The sequence below is a fragment of the Palaemon carinicauda genome, chromosome 39, assembly GCF_036898095.1.
Source record: "Palaemon carinicauda isolate YSFRI2023 chromosome 39, ASM3689809v2, whole genome shotgun sequence".
NCBI classification, from domain to species: Eukaryota; Metazoa; Arthropoda; class Malacostraca; order Decapoda; family Palaemonidae; genus Palaemon; species Palaemon carinicauda.
Genome location: NC_090763.1, coordinates 45315159 through 45335158, shown reverse-complemented (window position 1 = coordinate 45335158; position 20000 = coordinate 45315159). Strand labels below are relative to the sequence as shown.

At 37.0% G+C, this 20000-nt stretch overlaps 1 protein-coding gene across 1 annotated transcript in view; it reads right to left on the bottom strand.

Annotated features, from left to right (window-relative positions):
* Window positions 1-20000, bottom strand: part of LOC137631151 (alkaline phosphatase, tissue-nonspecific isozyme-like) — an 86925-nt gene that overhangs the window by 169 nt on the left and 66756 nt on the right. The window contains exons 5-7 of the mRNA XM_068362849.1: window positions 5330-5524; window positions 3092-3254; window positions 1-817 (exon numbers count right to left, since the gene is read on the bottom strand). The exon at window positions 1-817 is cut by the window's left edge and continues 169 nt beyond it. Of these exons, the coding sequence (XP_068218950.1) occupies window positions 457-817; window positions 3092-3254; window positions 5330-5524 (719 nt within the window). The 3' untranslated portion in view covers window positions 1-456. The remainder of the gene's footprint in view (window positions 818-3091; window positions 3255-5329; window positions 5525-20000) is intronic.

The window sequence follows — 20000 nt, the reverse complement described above, 5'->3', positions numbered from 1 at the left end:
AGAATATCGTAATTCACCTCAGGAAAATTACTATGTTGTTATTAAGGAGTTCGAATAACAATAGCTGTAATACTATAGAATTCTATTCTCTCCCACTGATATAAATACGTTCGATGGTACTCTGTTTCTTCTTCAATACCCACAAAAGTCTGCTATGAACTATGGTACAAACAAAACAATTTGCCTTCAAATCAAAAATAATGATCATGTTGACAATATTTACGACTCGTGACGGAATAATAACTTAAGGCGATGTCTTCACATTGTAAAATGTTAGGTTTTGCTCTGGAGCAGAAGGGCACAAACAACACTGGTGACAAATATAAATATACGCCTCAATTAGGACGAAGTTCAGTGTGGTTGGCGTTCCCCGGTCGAACGCACGCCGCTCAATTCCGTGAAACGTCTTCAAAATTGAAAAAAATAAAGACGAGGTCTATAAAGCTTTTGATCCGGTCAGCGTAGCACCAGCACGACCGGGAGCATCAATAACGTCAACATGTAATAATAATGAGCCCAGGCCAGGGCTTTCGACCCGGTATTCCACGCCCATGGGTCAAGGTTTGGTTTCCGATCTTGGTCCGCCGTCGTGCTGTGGCCCAGTGGACGCCTCGAAGCTGGAGTCAGGGCTGGGGCTGGAGCAGCAGCGCAGGCGTCATCGCTTGGAGGCTTTTCACAGTGGGAATTGTCGTCGGCTATGCAGGCTGCGTGGGCTATGGCATGGGCAATGTATGTTTGTTCCACGGTGCCCGTGAACAGGTGAGCCCCCGGCCCCTTGGCGTAGACTGGGACGTCCTCTCCGCCGTGAGTCTCGTACCTGACATAAGGAAAATCTTGAATTGCACTCTTCGTTAACTCTAATTTTCAGATTTATTCGGATTTTGGGGGAGAGCGAATTTATTTCTTAGGGTAACTTGGAATATATCAATTTTACATACATACATATACCAAAGGCACTTCCCCCAATTTTGGGGGGTAGCCGACATCAACAATGAAGACAAAACAAAAAGGGGACCTCTACTCTCTACGTTCCTCCAGCCTAACCAGGGACTCATTTTCAAACTAGCAAAAGGCTTATGTTAAATATACAATTTAAAAAAAATTCACTTCAAAGGTTTAAGGAATCTCAAAAGAACATATTAACGGAAATCACACGTAAATATCTTAAACAATATGAACTCTATTACTAGCATTAAGAATGACCCATGTATACAAACAGTTACTTATATATACATAAACTCAACTACAGACACACTACAATATCTTGATTTTATGTCCTGCTTCTTTTTATTATTATTATTATTATTATTATTATTATTATTAATTGCTAAGCTACAACACTAGTTGGAAAAGCACAATGCTATAAGCCCAGGGGCTCCAGCAGGGAAAATAGCCCAGTGAGGAAAGGAAACAAGGAAAAATAAATTTTTTAAGAAGAGTACCAATATCAAAATAAATATCTCCTCTATATAAACTAGAAACACTTTAACAAAACAAGAGGAAGAGAAATAAGATAGAATAGTGTGCCCGAGTGTACCCTCAAGCAAGAGAACTCTAACCCAAGGCAGTGGAAGACCATGGTACAGAGGCTATGGTCTTTTTAGAGATCACGAGGCTGATGAATTGAAGCACATCATGAATTAGAATAAATTTGAACATAATCGCTGATATGACCTGAAATTATGGATAACACAGATAAAGAAAAGAGATTGAAAGACGCTAAATGTTTTTAAAAATCACAAATTTTTAAGTAATTTGTATTTTTCCTAACATACTTACCTAGAACTACCTTCTTAGGAGTTACTGGTTAACTCTACCTAACCGACCAGCTTTTTGTATAGTTTACCCTCTTCTCGTTTTCTACGGGGTCAATTATGGCCCGTATCGTCCTGTCATTGCAATACACTATAGTCAATTTTTTTTAATGAGGCGTGTTTGCACTACTGCATAGTCAATTTTTTTTAACGAGGCGCGCTTGCACAGACTCGCAGGGGTGCCCTTATAGCTCGGAAATTTTTCCTGATCGCTGATTGGTTGGACAATTCTAACCAATCAGATAGCAGGGAACTTTTCCAAGCTAAAAGGGCACAGCTGCAAGTCTGTGCAAACGCACCTCATTAAAAAAAATTGAGTATAGTTAAACACAAAAATGTTCATCGTTCGTTCAAGGGTAGCATGAAATGGAAATTTATCGATAATTGCAAAACCAACTCGATAAAATTTTTATATTAAAGAATATAGCTGTAATAAGGCTTCCTTTAAAATATAATCATAGTCATTTATGCTGACCAGGCTGACATAAGTCTTTTTATAGTTTATATATGACATATCTGTTTTTGACTTTGTTAATAGTTTATATAGGACATATCTGTTTTGACGCTGTTACTGTTTTTAGAATGATATATTGTTAATGTATTCTCATCATTTATTTATTTCCTTATTTCCTTTCTTCACTGGGCTATTTTTTCCCTGTTGGAGCCCTTGGGCTTATAGCATCTTGCTTTTCCAACTAGGGTTCTAGCTTGGCTAGTAATAATAATAATAATAATAATAATAATAATAATAATAATAATAATAATATCTTGCTTTTCCAACTAGGGTTATAGCTTGGCTAGTAATAATAATAATAATAATAATAATAATAATAATAATAATAATAATAATAACATCTTGCTTTTCCAACTAGGGTTATAGCTTGGCTAGTAATAATAATAATAATAATAATAATAATAATAATAATAATAATAATAACATCTTGCTTTTCCAACTAGGGTTATAGCTTGGCTAGTAATAATAATAATAATAATAATAATAACATCTTGCTTTTCCAACTAGGGTTATAGCTTGGCTAGTAATAATAATAATAATAATAATTATAATAATAATAATAACATCTTGCTTTTCCAACTAGGGTTATAGCTTGGCTAGTAATAATAATAATAGTAATAATAATAATAATATCTTGCTTTTCCAACTAGGGTTATAGCTTGGCTAGTAATAATAATAATAATAATAATAATATTCTAATATAGTAATTTTGGTCTGTTTTGAGATGTTCGAGAAAACTTAAGTCCAAAATGAATCTACTTACTTTCTAGGAACTGCTGCTTGCTGGACGAAATTGATATCCTCAGTGTTGAAACCCGTGAGGTCCTGCCTCCCCGTGGGCGTCGTATGGGCGTAACCGGGGCCATTGCCGTAGATCAGGGTAGTGTAAGGCTTGCCATCGAGGTCACTGATCTCCTTGTCCAGTCCTGAAGTTCAAAGGTCATATTAGAGCTATGTCTTGAAGCTGTTCTTGAGACAATGCGTGACACGGGTTTAATGAAGATGGTAGATCAGAAATATGAGATAATTATGGAATTATGAAGTTACATAATAAGTATAATTAAATTTTTGTAATCTAAGGTCTAAGACAAAGAGATAATATTTCTCTATACTCAATTTTTTTTTAATGAGGCGCATTTTCACTGATTAGCATCGGTGCCCTTTTAGCTCGGGAAAGTTTCCTGCTATCTGATTGGTTAGAATGATCTCGTCCGACCAATCAGCGATCAGGAAATTTTTCTGAGCTAAAAGCGTACCCGTGCGAGTCGGTGCAAATCTGCCTCACTAAGAAGAATTGACTATAGTGTTATTTGAACGGATTAAACACAAACTTGGCCATATAGAACAAAATTACTTGATTGATTATGAACAGAGTGGAATAATCATACTTGCCTGAAAAAACAACAACACAACACAATTTACTAGAATAATTAAAACAAGAAACGTAACACAAGTAGCGAGGATAGAAGACACAAAGACAAGGAACTTCCACAAAGAAACACAATAGACTTTTAGTATGTGTTACATAAGCTTAAAGCCAAAAAGTTGGAAACAATTGCGGAAAAATAACAACAGGCGACCGATAACATTTCTACCAAGCTCGCGAAAGTCCAGAATTCCTTTTTAAGTCAGTTATTTTAACCTTGAAACTTCAGAATTCCATTTTCAGTCAGTTATTTTAACCTTGAAACTTCAGAATTCCATTTTCAGTCAGTTATTTTAACCTTGAAACTTCAGAATTCCATTTTCAGTCAGTTATTTTAACCTTGAAACTTCAGAATTCCATTTTCAGTCAGTTATTTTAACCTTGAAACTTCAGAATTCCATTTTCAGTCAGTTATTTTAACCCTGAAACTTCAGAATTCCTTTTTCAGTCAGTTATTTTAACCTTGAAACTTCAGAATTCCATTTTCAGTCAGTTATTTTAACCTTGAAACTTCAGAATTCCATTTTCAGTCAGTTATTCTAACATTGAAACTTCAGAATTCCATTTTCAGTCAGTTATTTTAACCTTGAAACTTCAGAATTCCATTTTCAGTCAGTTATTTTAACATTGAAACTTCAGAATTCCATTTTCAGTCAGTTATTTTAACATTGAAATTTCAGAATTCCATTTTCAGTCAGTTATTTTAACCTTGAAACTTCAGAATTCTATTTTCAGTCAGTTAAATTCTAACTCTGAAACTTCACAAATATTTTAGGGAACTTTTACTGCGTAAATGAAGCGAACTAATTTTCGACAGCATATTAGATGGAGTTAAAAATATTTCGTCATGCATTTCTAGAAAAAAAATATCAAATCATAATTTCAATGGAAAAAGTAAAAAATTAGAGATGTTCCGATACCACTTTGGAGGTCGATACCATTTTTTTTCCTTGACCGATATCGATAATAAAACCCATTTTTTTTCCTAAGCCGATGTCCATACCGATACCAGAGAAATAACCGATATTTTAGAAATTAACGATTGCAATAAGCATCTTTAGTACCAATTTCATCCTATTTTGTTTTCTTGATTTCTTTTTCAGCGGGCTTCTCATTTCCTAGCAAAACTAAATTTTGAGAGAGAGAGAGAGAGAGAGGAGAGAGAGAGAGAGAGAGAGAGAGAGAGAGAGAGAGAGAGAGAAGGTATAAAACGGGAAAAAGGAAAAAAATAAGAACGAAATACATAAGACAAAACCAATTGTCATTATGTTGAAAGCAGAGAGAGAGAGAGAGAGAGAGAGAGAGGAGAGAGAGAGAGAGAGAGAGAGAGAGAGAGAGAGAGAGAGAGAGAGAGAGAGTATAAAACGGGAAAAAGGAAAAAAATAAGAACGAAATAATTGAGACGAAACCAATTGTCCTTGTGTTGAAAGCAAATGAAGAGAGAGAGAGAGAGAGAGAGAGAGAGAGAGAGAGAGAGAGAGAGAGAGAGAGAGAGAGAGAGAGAGAGAGAGAGAGAGAGAGAGAGAGAGATTATATCATTATCATTTCTGAAAAAAACTTTGTTACAGGACGCACCAAGGATAGGACTTCCCCTGGGCACTTCTGCCCCACCGAAGCTCATGGTGTGTGAATGGTCGGCAGTTACGACTAGAAGGGTATTGTGGCTTCCAGTCATCTTCAGGGCCACTTCGACGCACTCGTCCAAACGCCCTACCTCATCTAAGGCCCGCGATGCCATGTTGTAGTGATGGGCGTGATCCAGCCGTCCAGCTGAGGATATGCAGGGTCAAGAAAAGTCCCTCAGGTTAGAAGATAAGGAAAAAACGAATCGCAACTCGTAATTGAAGTGGTTTGTACCTTCAAGTTCCCCTTGGCAGATGGAGCAGCATTCACTTGGGCGATCGTCCGGCCTCTTTGTATTAGGGTAAACTCTAAAGGGGCCCATACACGTTCAAAATAATCGTCAAAATTTTGATGCAAAATTTTGACGATTTTTTTTGAACGTGTATTTAAGCCTTTTTAGAAATGAGATGGATTTACTGTTTCGATTGCGATATAGTGTGTAAACTTAAAAAGGTAAAAAATGAAAAAAATGTTAGAGGTTACATAATAAAGGAAGCGCTTGTATGAAATCTTCATCATACAGAAAATGTCATTTGCTTTCGACGAAAAGATTATTCTTTAGAACAGCATTCTCTAGAGGTTTACCAAGCGCCAATGGATTTAGATATTTTCCAACCGAATTCAATAACTGATTCATTAGGATTGAAATCTAAACATATATCTTTTTTTTAGGGGGGGGGGGGTTAAAGTTAGCTTCTTTTACTGAACAGCATTCTCTAGAGGTTTACCAAGCGCTTAATGGATTTAGATATTTTCCAACCGAATTCAATAACTGATTCATTAGGATTGAAATCTAAACATTTCTTTTTTTTTTGGGGGGTGGGGGGGGTGGGGGTGGGGGGTAATGTTATCTTCTTTTACTGAACAGCATTCTCTAGGGGGTTTACCAAGCGCCAATGGATTTAGATATTTTCCAACCGATTTCAATAACTGATTCATTAGGATTGAAATCTAAACATATATCTTTTTTTGAGGGGTGGGGGGAGGGGGGGGGGGTTAAAGTTAGCTTCTTTTACTGAACAGCATTCTCTAGAGGTTTACCAAGCGCCAATGGATTTAGATATTTTCCAACCGAATTCAGTGACTGATTCAATAGGATTGAAATCTAAACATATTTCTTTTTTTTTTTGGGGGGGGGTTAAAGTTAGCTTCTTTTACTGAACAGTATTCTCTAGAGGTTTACAAAGCGCTAATGGATTTAGATATTTTCCAACCGAATTCAGTGACTGATTCATTAGGATTGAAATCTAAACATATTTCTTTTTTTGGGGGGGGGGTTAAAATTAGCTTCTTTTACTGAACAGCATTCTCTAGAGGTTTACAAAGCGCCAATGGATTTAGATATTTTCCAACCGAATTCAGTGACTGATTCATTAGGATTGAAATCTAAACATATTTTTTTTTGGGGGGGGGGTGGGGGTGGGGGGGGGGTTAATGTTATCTTCTTTTACTGAACAGCATTCTCTAGGGGTTTACAAAGCGCCAATGGATTTAGATATTTTCCAACCGAATTCAATAACTGATTCATTAGGATTGAAATCTAAACATATTTCTTTTTTTGGGGGGGGGTTAAAATTAGCTTCTTTTACTGAACAGCATTCTCTAGGGGTTTACAAAGCGCCAATGGATTTAGATATTTTCCAACCGAATTCAGTGACTGATTCATTAGGATTGAAATCTAAACATATTTCTTTTTTTGGGGGGGGGTTAAAGTTAGCTTCTTTTACTGAACAGCATTCTCTAGAGGTTTACAAAGCGCCAATGGATTTAGATATTTTCCAACCGAATTCAATAACTGATTCATTAGGATTGAAATCTAAACATATTTCTTTTTTTGGGGGGGGGGTTAAATTTATCTTCTTTTACTGAACAGCATTCTCTAGAGGTTTACAAAGCGCCAATGGATTTAGATATTTTCCAACCGAATTCAGTGACTGATTCATTAGGATTGAAATCTAAACATATTTCTTTTTTTGGGGGGGGGTTAAAGTTAGCTTCTTTTACTGAACAGCATTCTCTAGAGGTTTACAAAGCGCCAATGGATTTAGATATTTTCCAACCGAATTCAATAACTGATTCATTAGGATTGAAATCTAAACATATTTTTTTTTGGGGGGGGGGGTGGGGGTGGGTTAATGTTATCTTCTTTTACTGAACAGCATTCTCTAGAGGTTTACCAAGCGCCAATGGATTTAGATATTTTCCAACCGAATTCAGTAACTGATTCATTAGGATTGAAATCTAAACATATATCTTTTTTTTTTTTTGGGGGGGGGGTTAAAGTTAGCTTCTTTTACTGAACAGCATTCTCTAGGGGTTTACAAAGCGCCAATGGATTTAGATATTTTCCAACCGAATTCAGTGACTGATTCATTAGGATTGAAATCTAAACATATATCTTTTTTTTTTTTTTTGGGGGGGGGTTAAAGTTAGCTTCTTTTACTGAACAGCATTCTCTAGGGGTTTACAAAGCGCCAATGGATTTAGATATTTTCCAACCGAATTCAGTGACTGATTCATTAGGATTGAAATCTAAACATATATCTTTTTTTTTTTTTTTGGGGGGGGGTTAAAGTTAGCTTCTTTTACTGAACAGCATTCTCTAGGGGTTTACAAAGCGCCAATGGATTTAGATATTTTCCAACCGAATTCAGTGACTGATTCATTAGGATTGAAATCTAAACATATATCTTTTTTTTTTTTTTTGGGGGGGGGTTAAAGTTAGCTTCTTTTACTGAACAGCATTCTCTAGGGGTTTACAAAGCGCCAATGGATTTAGATATTTTCCAACCGAATTCAGTGACTGATTCATTAGGATTGAAATCTAAACATATATCTTTTTTTTTTTTTTTGGGGGGGGGTTAAAGTTAGCTTCTTTTACTGAACAGCATTCTCTAGGGGTTTACAAAGCGCCAATGGATTTAGATATTTTCCAACCGAATTCAGTGACTGATTCATTAGGATTGAAATCTAAACATATATCTTTTTTTTTTTTTTGGGGGGGGGGTTAAAGTTAGCTTCTTTTACTGAACAGCATTCTCTAGGGGTTTACAAAGCGCCAATGGATTTAGATATTTTCCAACCGAATTCAGTGACTGATTCATTAGGATTGAAATCTAAACATATATCTTTTTTTTTTTTTTTGGGGGGGGGTTAAAGTTAGCTTCTTTTACTGAACAGCATTCTCTAGGGGTTTACCAAGCGCCAATGCATTTAGATATTTTCCAACCGAATTCAATAACTGATTCATTAGGATTGAAATCTAAACATATTTTTTTTTTTGGGGGGGGGGTTAAATTTATCTTCTTTTACTGAACAGCATTCTCTAGAGGTTTACCAAGCGCCAATAGATTTAGATATTTTCCAACCGAATTCAATAACTGATTCATTAGGATTGAAATCTAAACATATATCTTTTTTTTTTGGGGGGGGGGGGTTAAAGTTATCTTCTTTTACTGAACAGCATTCTCTAGAGGTTTACCAAGCGCCAATGGATTTAGATATTTTCCAACCGAATTCAATAACTGATTCATTAGGATTGAAATCTAAACATATTTTTTTTTTTTTTTTGGGGGGGGGGGGGGGGTTAAAGTTAGCTTCTCTTACTGAACAGCATTCTCTAGAGGTTTACCAAGCGCCAATGGATTTAGATATTTTGCAACCGAACTCAGTAACTGATTCATTAGGATTGAAATCTAAACATATTTTTTTTTTTTTTTTGGGGGGTTAAAGTTAGCTTCTTTTACTGAACAGCATTCTCTAGGGGTTTACCAAGCGCCAATGGATTTAGATATTTTCCAACCGAATTCAATAACTGATTCATTAGGATTTAAATCTAAGCATATTTCTTTTTTTTAGGGGGGGGGTTAAAGTTATCTTCTTTTACTGAACAGCATTCTCTAGAGGTTTACAAAGCGCTAATGTAGTTAGATATTTTCCAACCGATTTCTGTAACTGATTCATTAGGATTGAAATCTAAACATATATCTTTTTTTTGGGGGGTGGGGGTGGGGGGGGGGTTAAAATTAGCTTCTTTTACTGAACAGCATTCTCTAGAGGTTTACAAAGCGCCAATGGATTTAGATATTTTCCAACCGAATTCAGTGACTGATTCATTAGGATTGAAATCTAAACATATATCTTTTTGGGGGGGTTAAAGTTAGCTTCTTTTACTGAACAGCATTCTCTAGGGGTTTACCAAGCGCCAATGGATTTAGATATTTTCCAACCGAATTCAGTGACTGATTCATTAGGATTGAAATCTAAACATATTTCTTCTTTTGGGGGGTGGGGGGTGGGGGGTTAATGTTATCTTCTTTTACTGAACAGCATTCTCTAGAGGTTTACATATTTCTTTTTTTGGGGGGTTAAAGTTAGCTTCTTTTACTGAACAGCATTCTCTAGAGGTTTACCAAGCGCCAATGGATTTAGATATTTTCCAACCGAATTCAGTGACTGATTCATTAGGATTGAAATCTAAACATATTTCTTTTTTTGGGGGGGTTAAAGTTAGCTTCTTTTACTGAACAGCATTCTCTAGGGGTTTACCAAGCGCCAATGGATTTAGATATTTTCCAACCGAATTCAGTGACTGATTCATTAGGATTGAAATCTAAACATATTTCTTTTTTTGGGGGGGTTAAAGTTAGCTTCTTTTACTGAACAGCATTCTCTAGGGGTTTACCAAGCGCCAATGGATTTAGATATTTTCCAACCGAATTCAATAACTGATTCATTAGGATTGAAATCTAACCATATTCCTTTTTTTGGGGGTGGGGGGGGGGGTTAAATTTAGCTTCTTTTACTGAACAGCATTCTCTAGGGGTTTACAAAGCGCCAATGGATTTAGATATTTTCCAACCGAATTCAATAACTGATTCATTAGGATTGAAATCTAAACATATATCTTTTTTTGGGAGGGTTAATGTTATCTTCTTTTACTGAACAGCATTCTCTAGGGGTTTACCAAGCGCCAATGGATTTAGATATTTTCCAACCGAATTCAATAACTGATTCATTAGGATTGAAATCTAAACATATTTCTTTTTTTGGGGGGTGGGGGGTGGGGGGTTAATGTTATCTTCTTTTACTGAACAGCATTCTCTAGAGGTTTACATATTTCTTTTTTTGGGGGGTTAAAGTTAGCTTCTTTTACTGAACAGCATTCTCTAGAGGTTTACCAAGCGCCAATGGATTTAGATATTTTCCAACCGAATTCAATAACTGATTTATTAGGATTGAAATCTAAACATGTTTCTTTTTTTTGGGGGGGGGGGGGGTTAAAGTTAGCTTCTTTTACTGAACAGCATTCTCTAGAGGTTTACAAAGCGCTAATGGATTTAGATATTTTGCAAACGAATTCAATAACTGATTCACTAGGATTGAAATCTAAACATATTTTTTTTGGGGGGGGGTTAAAGTTAGCTTCTTTTACTGAACAGCATTCTCTAGACTCTAGAGGTTTAGAAAGCTACAATGGATTTATATATTTTCCAACCGAATTCAATAACTGATTCATTAGAATTGAAATCTAAACATATTTCTTTTTTTTAGGGGAGAGAGTTATCTTTTCCTGTTCCATTCGAATAATGTTCTCGTTCCAAAGCAAAATTGGATCCATAAACCACTCGGCCAAACTTCGTTTTAGATATGAAAATGGATGCTTGGCATTCAACACTATTCCATGCACTGTTCTACAAAAGAAAGAAAAACAAAAACAAACATAGGTGACCATTTCCATTGTTGTCTTTCCTTTTCCTTTTGGCTTTCATGAAGGGTTGGAAACATTTTTTTTGAAAGTATTTGAATTGATTCATTGCAAAAGGATACTAATCGGACATCAACGGATACGGGACCTTAGTTACAAGAAATAAAAAGGCTCCTATCTTAAAATGGTTTTGGTTTTCCGTCATTTTTTTGTATTTATAATCATGTTGGAATGAATTAAGTGAGACCATTTAAAAAAGACAAAAAGTGACTTTAAGAAAAATCCTCTAAAAGTTTAAAAATACTTTGTAGTATTTTTTGTATGTTGGAATGAATTAAGTGAGACCATTTAAAAAGACAAAAAGTGAGAATTTAAGAAAAATCCTCTAAAAGTTTAAAAATACTTTGTAGTATTTGAAAAAAAGAATGACTGAACCTCACCATTTGAAAATAAAAGCCTCTCATGACGTCATCATGCCAGTTTCCACACAAAGAAGGAAGAATATTTATAGAAAAGATAAATGATAATTCAAAGAGCAAAATCGAAGCCTGAAAACCCGTCTTATAAAGTACCGGTGACAGGGTGTCCCCTTGGGGTGTTATCCCCCCCCCGAGGGTGAATACATGAGAATGATCCGAGGTTAGCACGAGAAGAGTCTCTGAAGGGACGGTAATGTTCAGGGCCCCGATCACGGCGTCATCCAGGGCAGCGATCTCTTCCAGAGCCCTCCTCCCGTTGTTGTGATGATGGGCGTGGTCAATGCGACCCCCTGGCGTGTGAACAGAAGCGATTAAGGGTCTTTTCGGTTTGAGTGCCTATCGAATTTTAATGTTTTTTTTATTCCAATGTATGTATTTTGATGTGGAAAACCCAAAAATGATAACCATTTTGTGGAGAAATTATTTATTGATGGATGTGATAGGTAGTGGCTGTAAGGGGGGGGGGTCGCAGGGGCTAGGCCTAGGTAGGGGTACAGGGCCCTAGGTTAGGTGGTTGTATTAGGTTCGGTAATGTCCCGAAAATCACTGTGGCCTTAAGGGGGGGTCGCAGGGGGGGGGGGGGGGGGGGAGCCCCCCCCCCCCCCCCCCCCCCCCCCCCGGTAGGCCCTAGGTAGGGATACAGGGCCCCTATGCTAGGTTAGGTGGGTTTTCTTAGGTTCAGTAGTGCCCTGAAAATCAAGAAAGCGCACAGAGAAATCGCAGCATTTCAGTAAGATATTGATTGATATAAGCCAATTTAAGTGTTAATAAATAATTTCTCCACAAAATGGTTATCATTTTACGGTTTTCCACATCAAAATACATACTTTGGAATAAAAAAAAACATTTAAATTCGATAGGCACTCAAACCGAAAAGATCCGCGATTAATTCTGAACGGATTCGGGCTGTGTCTGCTCACACTTGTCTTCTGTTCAAAGGTTTTTAGGCTGGAACGAAGTAGTTATTAACTAGGTCGAGAATATCACAATGTTTAAAAATCACTAAAAACATCTGAAAAGTATTTAATTTGTTGTCTGGTGGGGGCCTGCAGATCGCCGTTCAAATTGAAGCTGAAAAGTAAATTATACTCATTAATGATCTGACAAGATATTTTCTGACGTGATTTCCCCAAGTTCCTTATTTCATGAACTTGTTATTCAATCTATAGGTGGAAAGGTCATTGTTCATTTTGAAAGAACGCTCATCAAAAATGATTCCATAATGCAACAGAAAGAAGACTTCAACTTAACATAGGACAAACTGATGCTAATCTTGGGTACCTTTTCGAAATTGCGCTTGTTCATCTCTAAGCTTTGCATCGATCTTTCTTTTAAGTCTCTTCACAACGAGCATTCTATATATCTTCATAACAACTGACGTGAGTGAGATGCCTCTTTCATTATTTTAATCAGTCAGATCTTTTTTTTGTCATTCCACTAACACTATAACTGAAGCATTGAACAAGACCTTGATACAAGAGAGAGAGAGAGAGAGAGAGAGAGAGGAGAGAGAGAGAGAGAGAGTACTTTCATCAGGTTTCATCAGGTTTTGCCTCTTCCTGCCACATTCTGCAAAATAATCTTATAAGTTTTCTGGGAGTCACTTCCTTTTCGGCCAATATCATCTCAGCAGTTATTCCATCATATCCAGGGGCTTTATATCTCTTGATTTTTTCTATGACATCATTAACTTCAAACACACACAATTCATTCATGGGTACATCAAGGTCTTCATCCGCTTCAGGTATATCAATCAAATTATTCACTTCATATCTCCTATTCATGACCCCACTAAAGTGTTCCACCCAACGTTACCTTTCTACATCTATGTTGTTATAACAGATCCATCTCTCTTTTTGATGGCCATATGCTTCTTCTTTGCCCAGTAGAGATTTCAAAAATAATTCTGAGGGCAATTCTTGCACCATAGCCACTCTCTGAATTCTTAGCTTTGTCAGCTTCACCTGCTTTCCAGTCTAAACATTCTCTCCAGTCACTCCTCGGCTTTCCTTTTGACCTCACAATCAATACTGGAATACTTATCATGCTCTAACTTGTAATTTTTCTTTAATTCCTCGAAAACTTTCAACAATCAATTTCTATCTTTGTCTCCTTTTTATAGTATCCCAAGTATCATTTGATATCTTTGGTTTTCTCCTTGTATCTTCATGTCCCAAGGCTTCACTACCAACTGATATATGTTCTTAATACCAAACCAATCTTCATTAATTATCTGCTCTTCGTCTCTTAAAGTCTCTTAGACTGCAAATCGATTCCTACATTCAACTGCAAAGGTTTATCTGTGTTCATTTTCTAGAAGCTTAGTTGTATCAAACCTAAGTAATCTCTCAGAAATTTGCCCCTCATTAAAAGTTTCGTTAATGACAAAAAATTATTTCCAAATTTTTTTTTTTTTTTTGTTCATCCCGTACTTTTTTTTTTATTACTTTTTCATATTTTCCATTTTATCTACTAATAATCTTTCTATTCAACTCACAAATTTGCCCCTGATTGAAAGTTTCGTTGACAAAAATTACTCCCAAGAATTAATTTTTTTTTTTCTTTTTGTTCATCCCGTACTTTTTTTTTCTATTACTATTTCATATTTTCCAATTTCTCTACTAATGATCTTTCTATTCAACTTCTAAAAAATAGTTTTTCTATCTAATCTGACCTTTATCATAAAGCTTCTGGAACAAAAATATTGTATTAAGAAACAATTAAGAAACAAAATGTTTGGTACTCCTCTGCCTATTACATGAAATGAAACAGAAAAATATTTGCAATCTATATAAATTGTAGCCTTTTGATTTATTCCATGAATTCAAGGAACAAGGTAATAGTTCCATGAAAAGAGTATCTGATTCACATACAGGTTTAAAAAATAGAAATACTTACATACACAAAAATACATATATGCATACACAAAAATATAATATACACTGGTAGTGCTACTGGTGATGATGAATATCATATAATTGAGGCAATCCGTTTTAGTACACCCATTTTTTACTTGTGTAATGAAAGTTTGAATATTTTTTCGTCTTACCTAACTTTTTTTTTTCTTTTGTAATGAAAGTTTAAATATTTTTTCGTCTTACCTAACACAATTATGATTGAATACAATAAAGTAAGATAAGATCAGTTGTCAAAAAGTTTCGACAACAAAGAAAAAATTTATTCATAAATACTACAGTCAATTCTTTTTAGTGAGGAAGATTTGCATCGACTCGCAAGGGTGCCCTTTTAGCTCGGAAAAGTTTCCTGCTCTCTGATTGGTTAGAATTATCTTATCCAACCAATCAGCGAGCGGGAAACCCTGCGAGTCTGTGCAAATCTGCCTCGCTATAAAGAATTGACTATAACTCTAAAGCATTGAAAAGACCTTCTTGATACAAAAGAGAGAGAGAGAGAGAGAGAGAGAGAGAGAGAGAGAGAGAGAGAGAGTACTTTCAACGTTTTATACTACATTTAAAAACAAGGAAAAGAAACTGTCTCTCACCTTCCACCATGAGGAAAAAACCATGTGGGTTTTTGCTCAAGATCTGAATGGCTTTGACGGTCATCTCAGCAAGGGACGGATCACCTGACGGACCTTTGTTCCTGTCCACCTCGAAGTCTAGATGCGAATACCCGAAAATGCCTGAAAAGTAGAAAGAAGAATCAGGAACGTTACGCCCACGTGTAGGACTACGTGCTTTAAATACTTATTCTAAAGAGACTGGAGAGAAAGATTGATGAAAACTGAGAGATGAACAAGCAGGATTTAGAAATGGTATGAGTTGCACTGACCAAATTTTCTTTTTGAGTCATGTACAGCAATGCGTTGAATATAGAAATCCCCTTCAAATGGCATTTGTGGACTTTGATAAAGCCTTTGATAGTGTGAACTGGCCAATTTTGTGGAGAGTCCTGTGTTATTATGGAATTCCTCTTGAATAAGTAAATTTGATCAAGTCTGTTCATGAGCATAGCAAGTGCAAAGTTAATGTTAATGGAGTCTTATCAAATGGATTTTCAGTGAATAGTGGAGTACTCCAAGGGAATGTGTTGTCATGTATGTTGTTTATCCTCCTAATGCATTTTGTAATGTGTAGAACAGTCAGAGCAGGATTGGACTGGATTGGTGATAGGAATTGAGCTAACCTAGAGTATCCTGATGATGCTGTCCTTGTTAACAGAACACCACAGGATTTGCAATTCTTGCTTACCGGAATGCACGAAATATCACACGAGGTTGGGCTGAAGATAAATAGAAAAAAGACAGAGATGATGAGAACGGAGTATGCAATGGAAGATGAAATATCATTGTAAGGAGAAAGGAGTACTGAGGTAGAATCATATAAGTATTTAGGGACTATGATCTCCAATACAGGGTCTTTAGAATTAGAGTTTAGTGAAAGATTGAAAAAAGCAAATTAGACAATGGCTAGGTTAAGCAGAATTTGGAAATTAAAATGCCTGAAATTACGTACAAAAATCAGACTAAATATCAGTTTAGTGAGATCAGTGTTACTCCATGGACATGAGTCATGGTATGACAATGAAACAATCTCCATTAGATTTTGTAGATTTGAGAACAAATCCCTTAGAAGAATATTGGGAGTTAAATTTCAGGACAGGATTAGAAATGAAACTACAAGAGAGATTACTCGAGTACCATATGTGGATGAGATCATGATGAGAGGTAGATGGAGATGATTTGAGCATGCTCTTCGCACTCCCCAAGAGAGATCAGTTCACCCTAACAATCAGCTGGGCTGCACAAGGCACTAGAAGAGTTGGAAGCTCCAGGCCTACATGACTGAGGTTGAAGCGTGAAGTAGGAGGTGATGAATGGAGAAGTATTGAAATATAAGCTCAAGATTGAGACGACTGGCGAAATCTAACCGAGGCCCTTTGGGTCAATAGGTGTAGGAGAGATGATGCTGATGAGGATATATATATATATATATATATATATATGTTTGTATGTATGTATGTATGTATATGGTCAACAACTGACCATGCCACCGCCTAATACGTACCCAAAAGATAATCAGTGTGACGCGAATCAACATAGACATGTCCTTATTCATGTCTGGGGTTTGGCCAGTTTTCATCACCACGCTAGCAAACTGCAGATTGGTGATGACAGACATACACAGTATTATTAAAAAACACGACAGACTACTGTCTAATACGTACCCAAAAGATAATCGGTGTGACGCGAATCAACGTTATCAAACTGAGCTTTGTTCCAGACGTATTCTGCGTGCAAATCCCGGGCCTTCTTATCATGCACCCAATCATCGACGAGGTTTCGTCCATCTGTTCGGGCGGCCTCTTTGATCCTGCTCCTCTCTGTCGGGTTCAGTAGCTGGGATCCAGTGGCGTCTGCCTCCTCCTAAGAGGACCTGTGAATAAAGCAGATTTTGGTCAAGGTTTTTGGTTACCAAAAATATCCATAATTGGTGATTTTACATTTTTCTAAAACTGAGAGAGAGAGAGAGAGAGAGAGAGAGAGAGAGAGAGAGAGATTTACCCAAAATATCCATAATTGGTAATTTTACATTTTTTTTAAACTGAGAGAGAGAGAGGAGAGGAGAGAGAGAGAGAGAGAGATTTACCCAAAATATCCATAATTGGTAATTTTACATTTTTCTAAAACAGAGAGAGAGAGAGAGAGAGAGAGAGAGAGAGAGAACTATTTGAACTCTCATTATCATTATAATTATAATTATTATCATTATTATTATTATTGTCATTATCATTATTATTATTATTATTATTATTATTATCATCATTATTATTATTGTTATTATTATTATTATCAGCTAAACTATAACCCTAATTGGAAAAGCAGGATACTATTAGCCCAAGGGCTCTAACAGGGAAAATAGCCCAGTGAGGACAAGGAACAAGGAAACAGATAGCTCCTTATTTCCTTTCCTCACTGGGCTATTTTTCCCTGTTGGAGCCCCTGAGCTTGTAGCATCTTGCTTTTCCAACTAGGGTTGTGGGCTTGGATAGTAATAATAATAATAATAATAATAATAGTGTGCCTGAGTGTACCCTCAAGCAAGAGAACTCTGATAAGTCTAAACCATTTGTATTATAAGAGCTCATAATGATTCACATAAGGTACGTGAATTACAGGTTTCTTCATAAATCATAACAAATTGATTAGCAACTCAAGTTTCTTCTTTTCAATTTTCTAAGTTGAGACTCACAAAATATCTCAATATATTTGTTCCATACATTGTCTAGTTAAGTAACCCAGCCACTGAGAGGGGGGGGGGGGAGGGGCAAGCCAGCCTTACCTTGGTGCCCGGTCCCAAGCCCGGGTAAATGTGGAGGGTTGGCGGCAGGTAAGGTATCCGGCCATGAAAAATTAGCCAAAACAACTATGGTCAGTGAGTATAATCACAATGAAAATTGTCTAGTTAAGTACTGCCACCGAGGGGGCCAAGCCAGCCTCAACTTGGTGCCTGTCCCAAGCCTGGGTAAATGGGGAGGGTTGGCGGCAGGAAAGGCATCCGGCCATGAAAAATTAGCCAAAACAACTATGGTCAGTGAGTATAATCACAATGAAAATTGTCTAGTTAAGTACTGCCACCGAGGGGGCCAAGCCAGCCTCAACTTGGTGCCTGTCCCAAGCCTGGGTAAATGGGGAGGGTTGGCGGACAGGAAAGGCATCCGGCCATGAAAAATTAGCCAAAACAACTATGGTCAGTGAGTATAATCACAATGAAAATTGTCTAGTTAAGTACTGCCACCGAGGGGGCCAAGCCAGCCTCAACTTGGTGCCTGTCCCAAGCCTGGGTAAATGGGGAGGGTTGGCGGCAGGAAAGGTATCCGGCCATGAAAAATTAGCCAAAACAACTATGGTCAGTGAGTATAATCACAATGAAAATTGTCTAGTTAAGTACTGCCACCGAGGGGGCCAAGCCAGCCTCAACTTGGTGCCTGTCCCAAGCCTGGGTAAATGGGGAGGGTTGGCGGCAGGAAAGGCATCCGGCCATGAAAAATTAGCCAAAACAACTATGGTCAGTGAGTATAATCACAATGAAAATTGTCTAGTTAAGTACTGCCACCGAGGGGCCCAAGCCAGCCTCAACTTGGTGCCTGTCCCAAGCCCGGGTAAATGGGGAGGGTTGGCGGCAGGAAAGGCATCCGGTCATGAAAAATTAGCCAAAACAACTATGTTCATTGAGTATAATCAGAATGAAAATTGTCTAGTTAAGTAACCCCCAGCCACTGAGGGGGGCAAGCCAGCCTCAACTTAGTGCCGGCCCCAAGCCCGGGTAAATGGGGAGGGTTGGCGGCAGGAAAGGTATCCGTCCATGAAAAATTAGCCAAAACAACTATGGTCAGTGAGTATAATCACAATGAAAATTGTCTAGTTAAGTAACCCAGCCACTGAGAGGGGGGGGGGGGGGAGGGGGGCAAGCCAGCCTCAACTTGGTGCCCGGTCCCAAGCCCGGGTAAATGGGGGAGGGTTGGCGGCAGGTAAGGCATCCGGCCATGAAAAATTAGCCAAAACAACTATGGTCAGTGAGTATAATCACAATGAAAATTGTCTAGTTAAGTACTGCCACTGAGGGGGCCAAGCCAGCCTCAACTTGGTGCCTGTCCCAAGCCTGGGTAAATGGGGAGGGTTGGCGGCAGGTAAGGCATCCGGCCATGAAAAATTAGCCAAACCACCTATGTTCATTGAGTATAATTAGAATGAAAATTGTCTAGTTAACTACTGCCACTGAAATTAGACTTGCACCATTTGATAAGAGCTTTTGTATTTCAGCTTTTCTAACATGATATTCCCCGCTAAAGTCACAGCCGTGAAATAACCCTCAAACTTAGTATCCAGCATGAGAATGAAATTCAACTCTGATCATATGTCGAGGAATGAGGTTGAACCCGAGATGACATTTACCCTTTGGAAAAACTTAAATTATACTTTCCATAAAGCGTGGGAATTGTAGCTCAGTGCAGCATACATTAGAATATTTAATTACGATATCATTAGAGTTAAACAGGAAACAGTTTGGATTATAAAAGTGCTCTTGGCATTAACTTTGAAGAGTCTTTTTTAACAATATTCATTTATCAAATAAGTTTTTAAACATATCTATATCATCATAACCCAACAGATGTCTATGAGAGATATCATAATTGAAGAAATATATCATATATGTTCATGGACAGTGTTGAAAGAAAATTTTCTTTTGCCATTTAATAATGGACGTCTTAGAAGAAAGTATATTGAAAGAAAAGCGTCATATATATATATATATATACAGTATATATATATATATATATATATATTCAACGACTCTGCTCACTTAAGCAAAACATGTTTGCCTATTTGAAATTGAGAACTTATTAACATCATGTATACTAACTGATACTTATTGTTATACTATACTCAATTTTTTTTAATGAAGCGCATTTACAC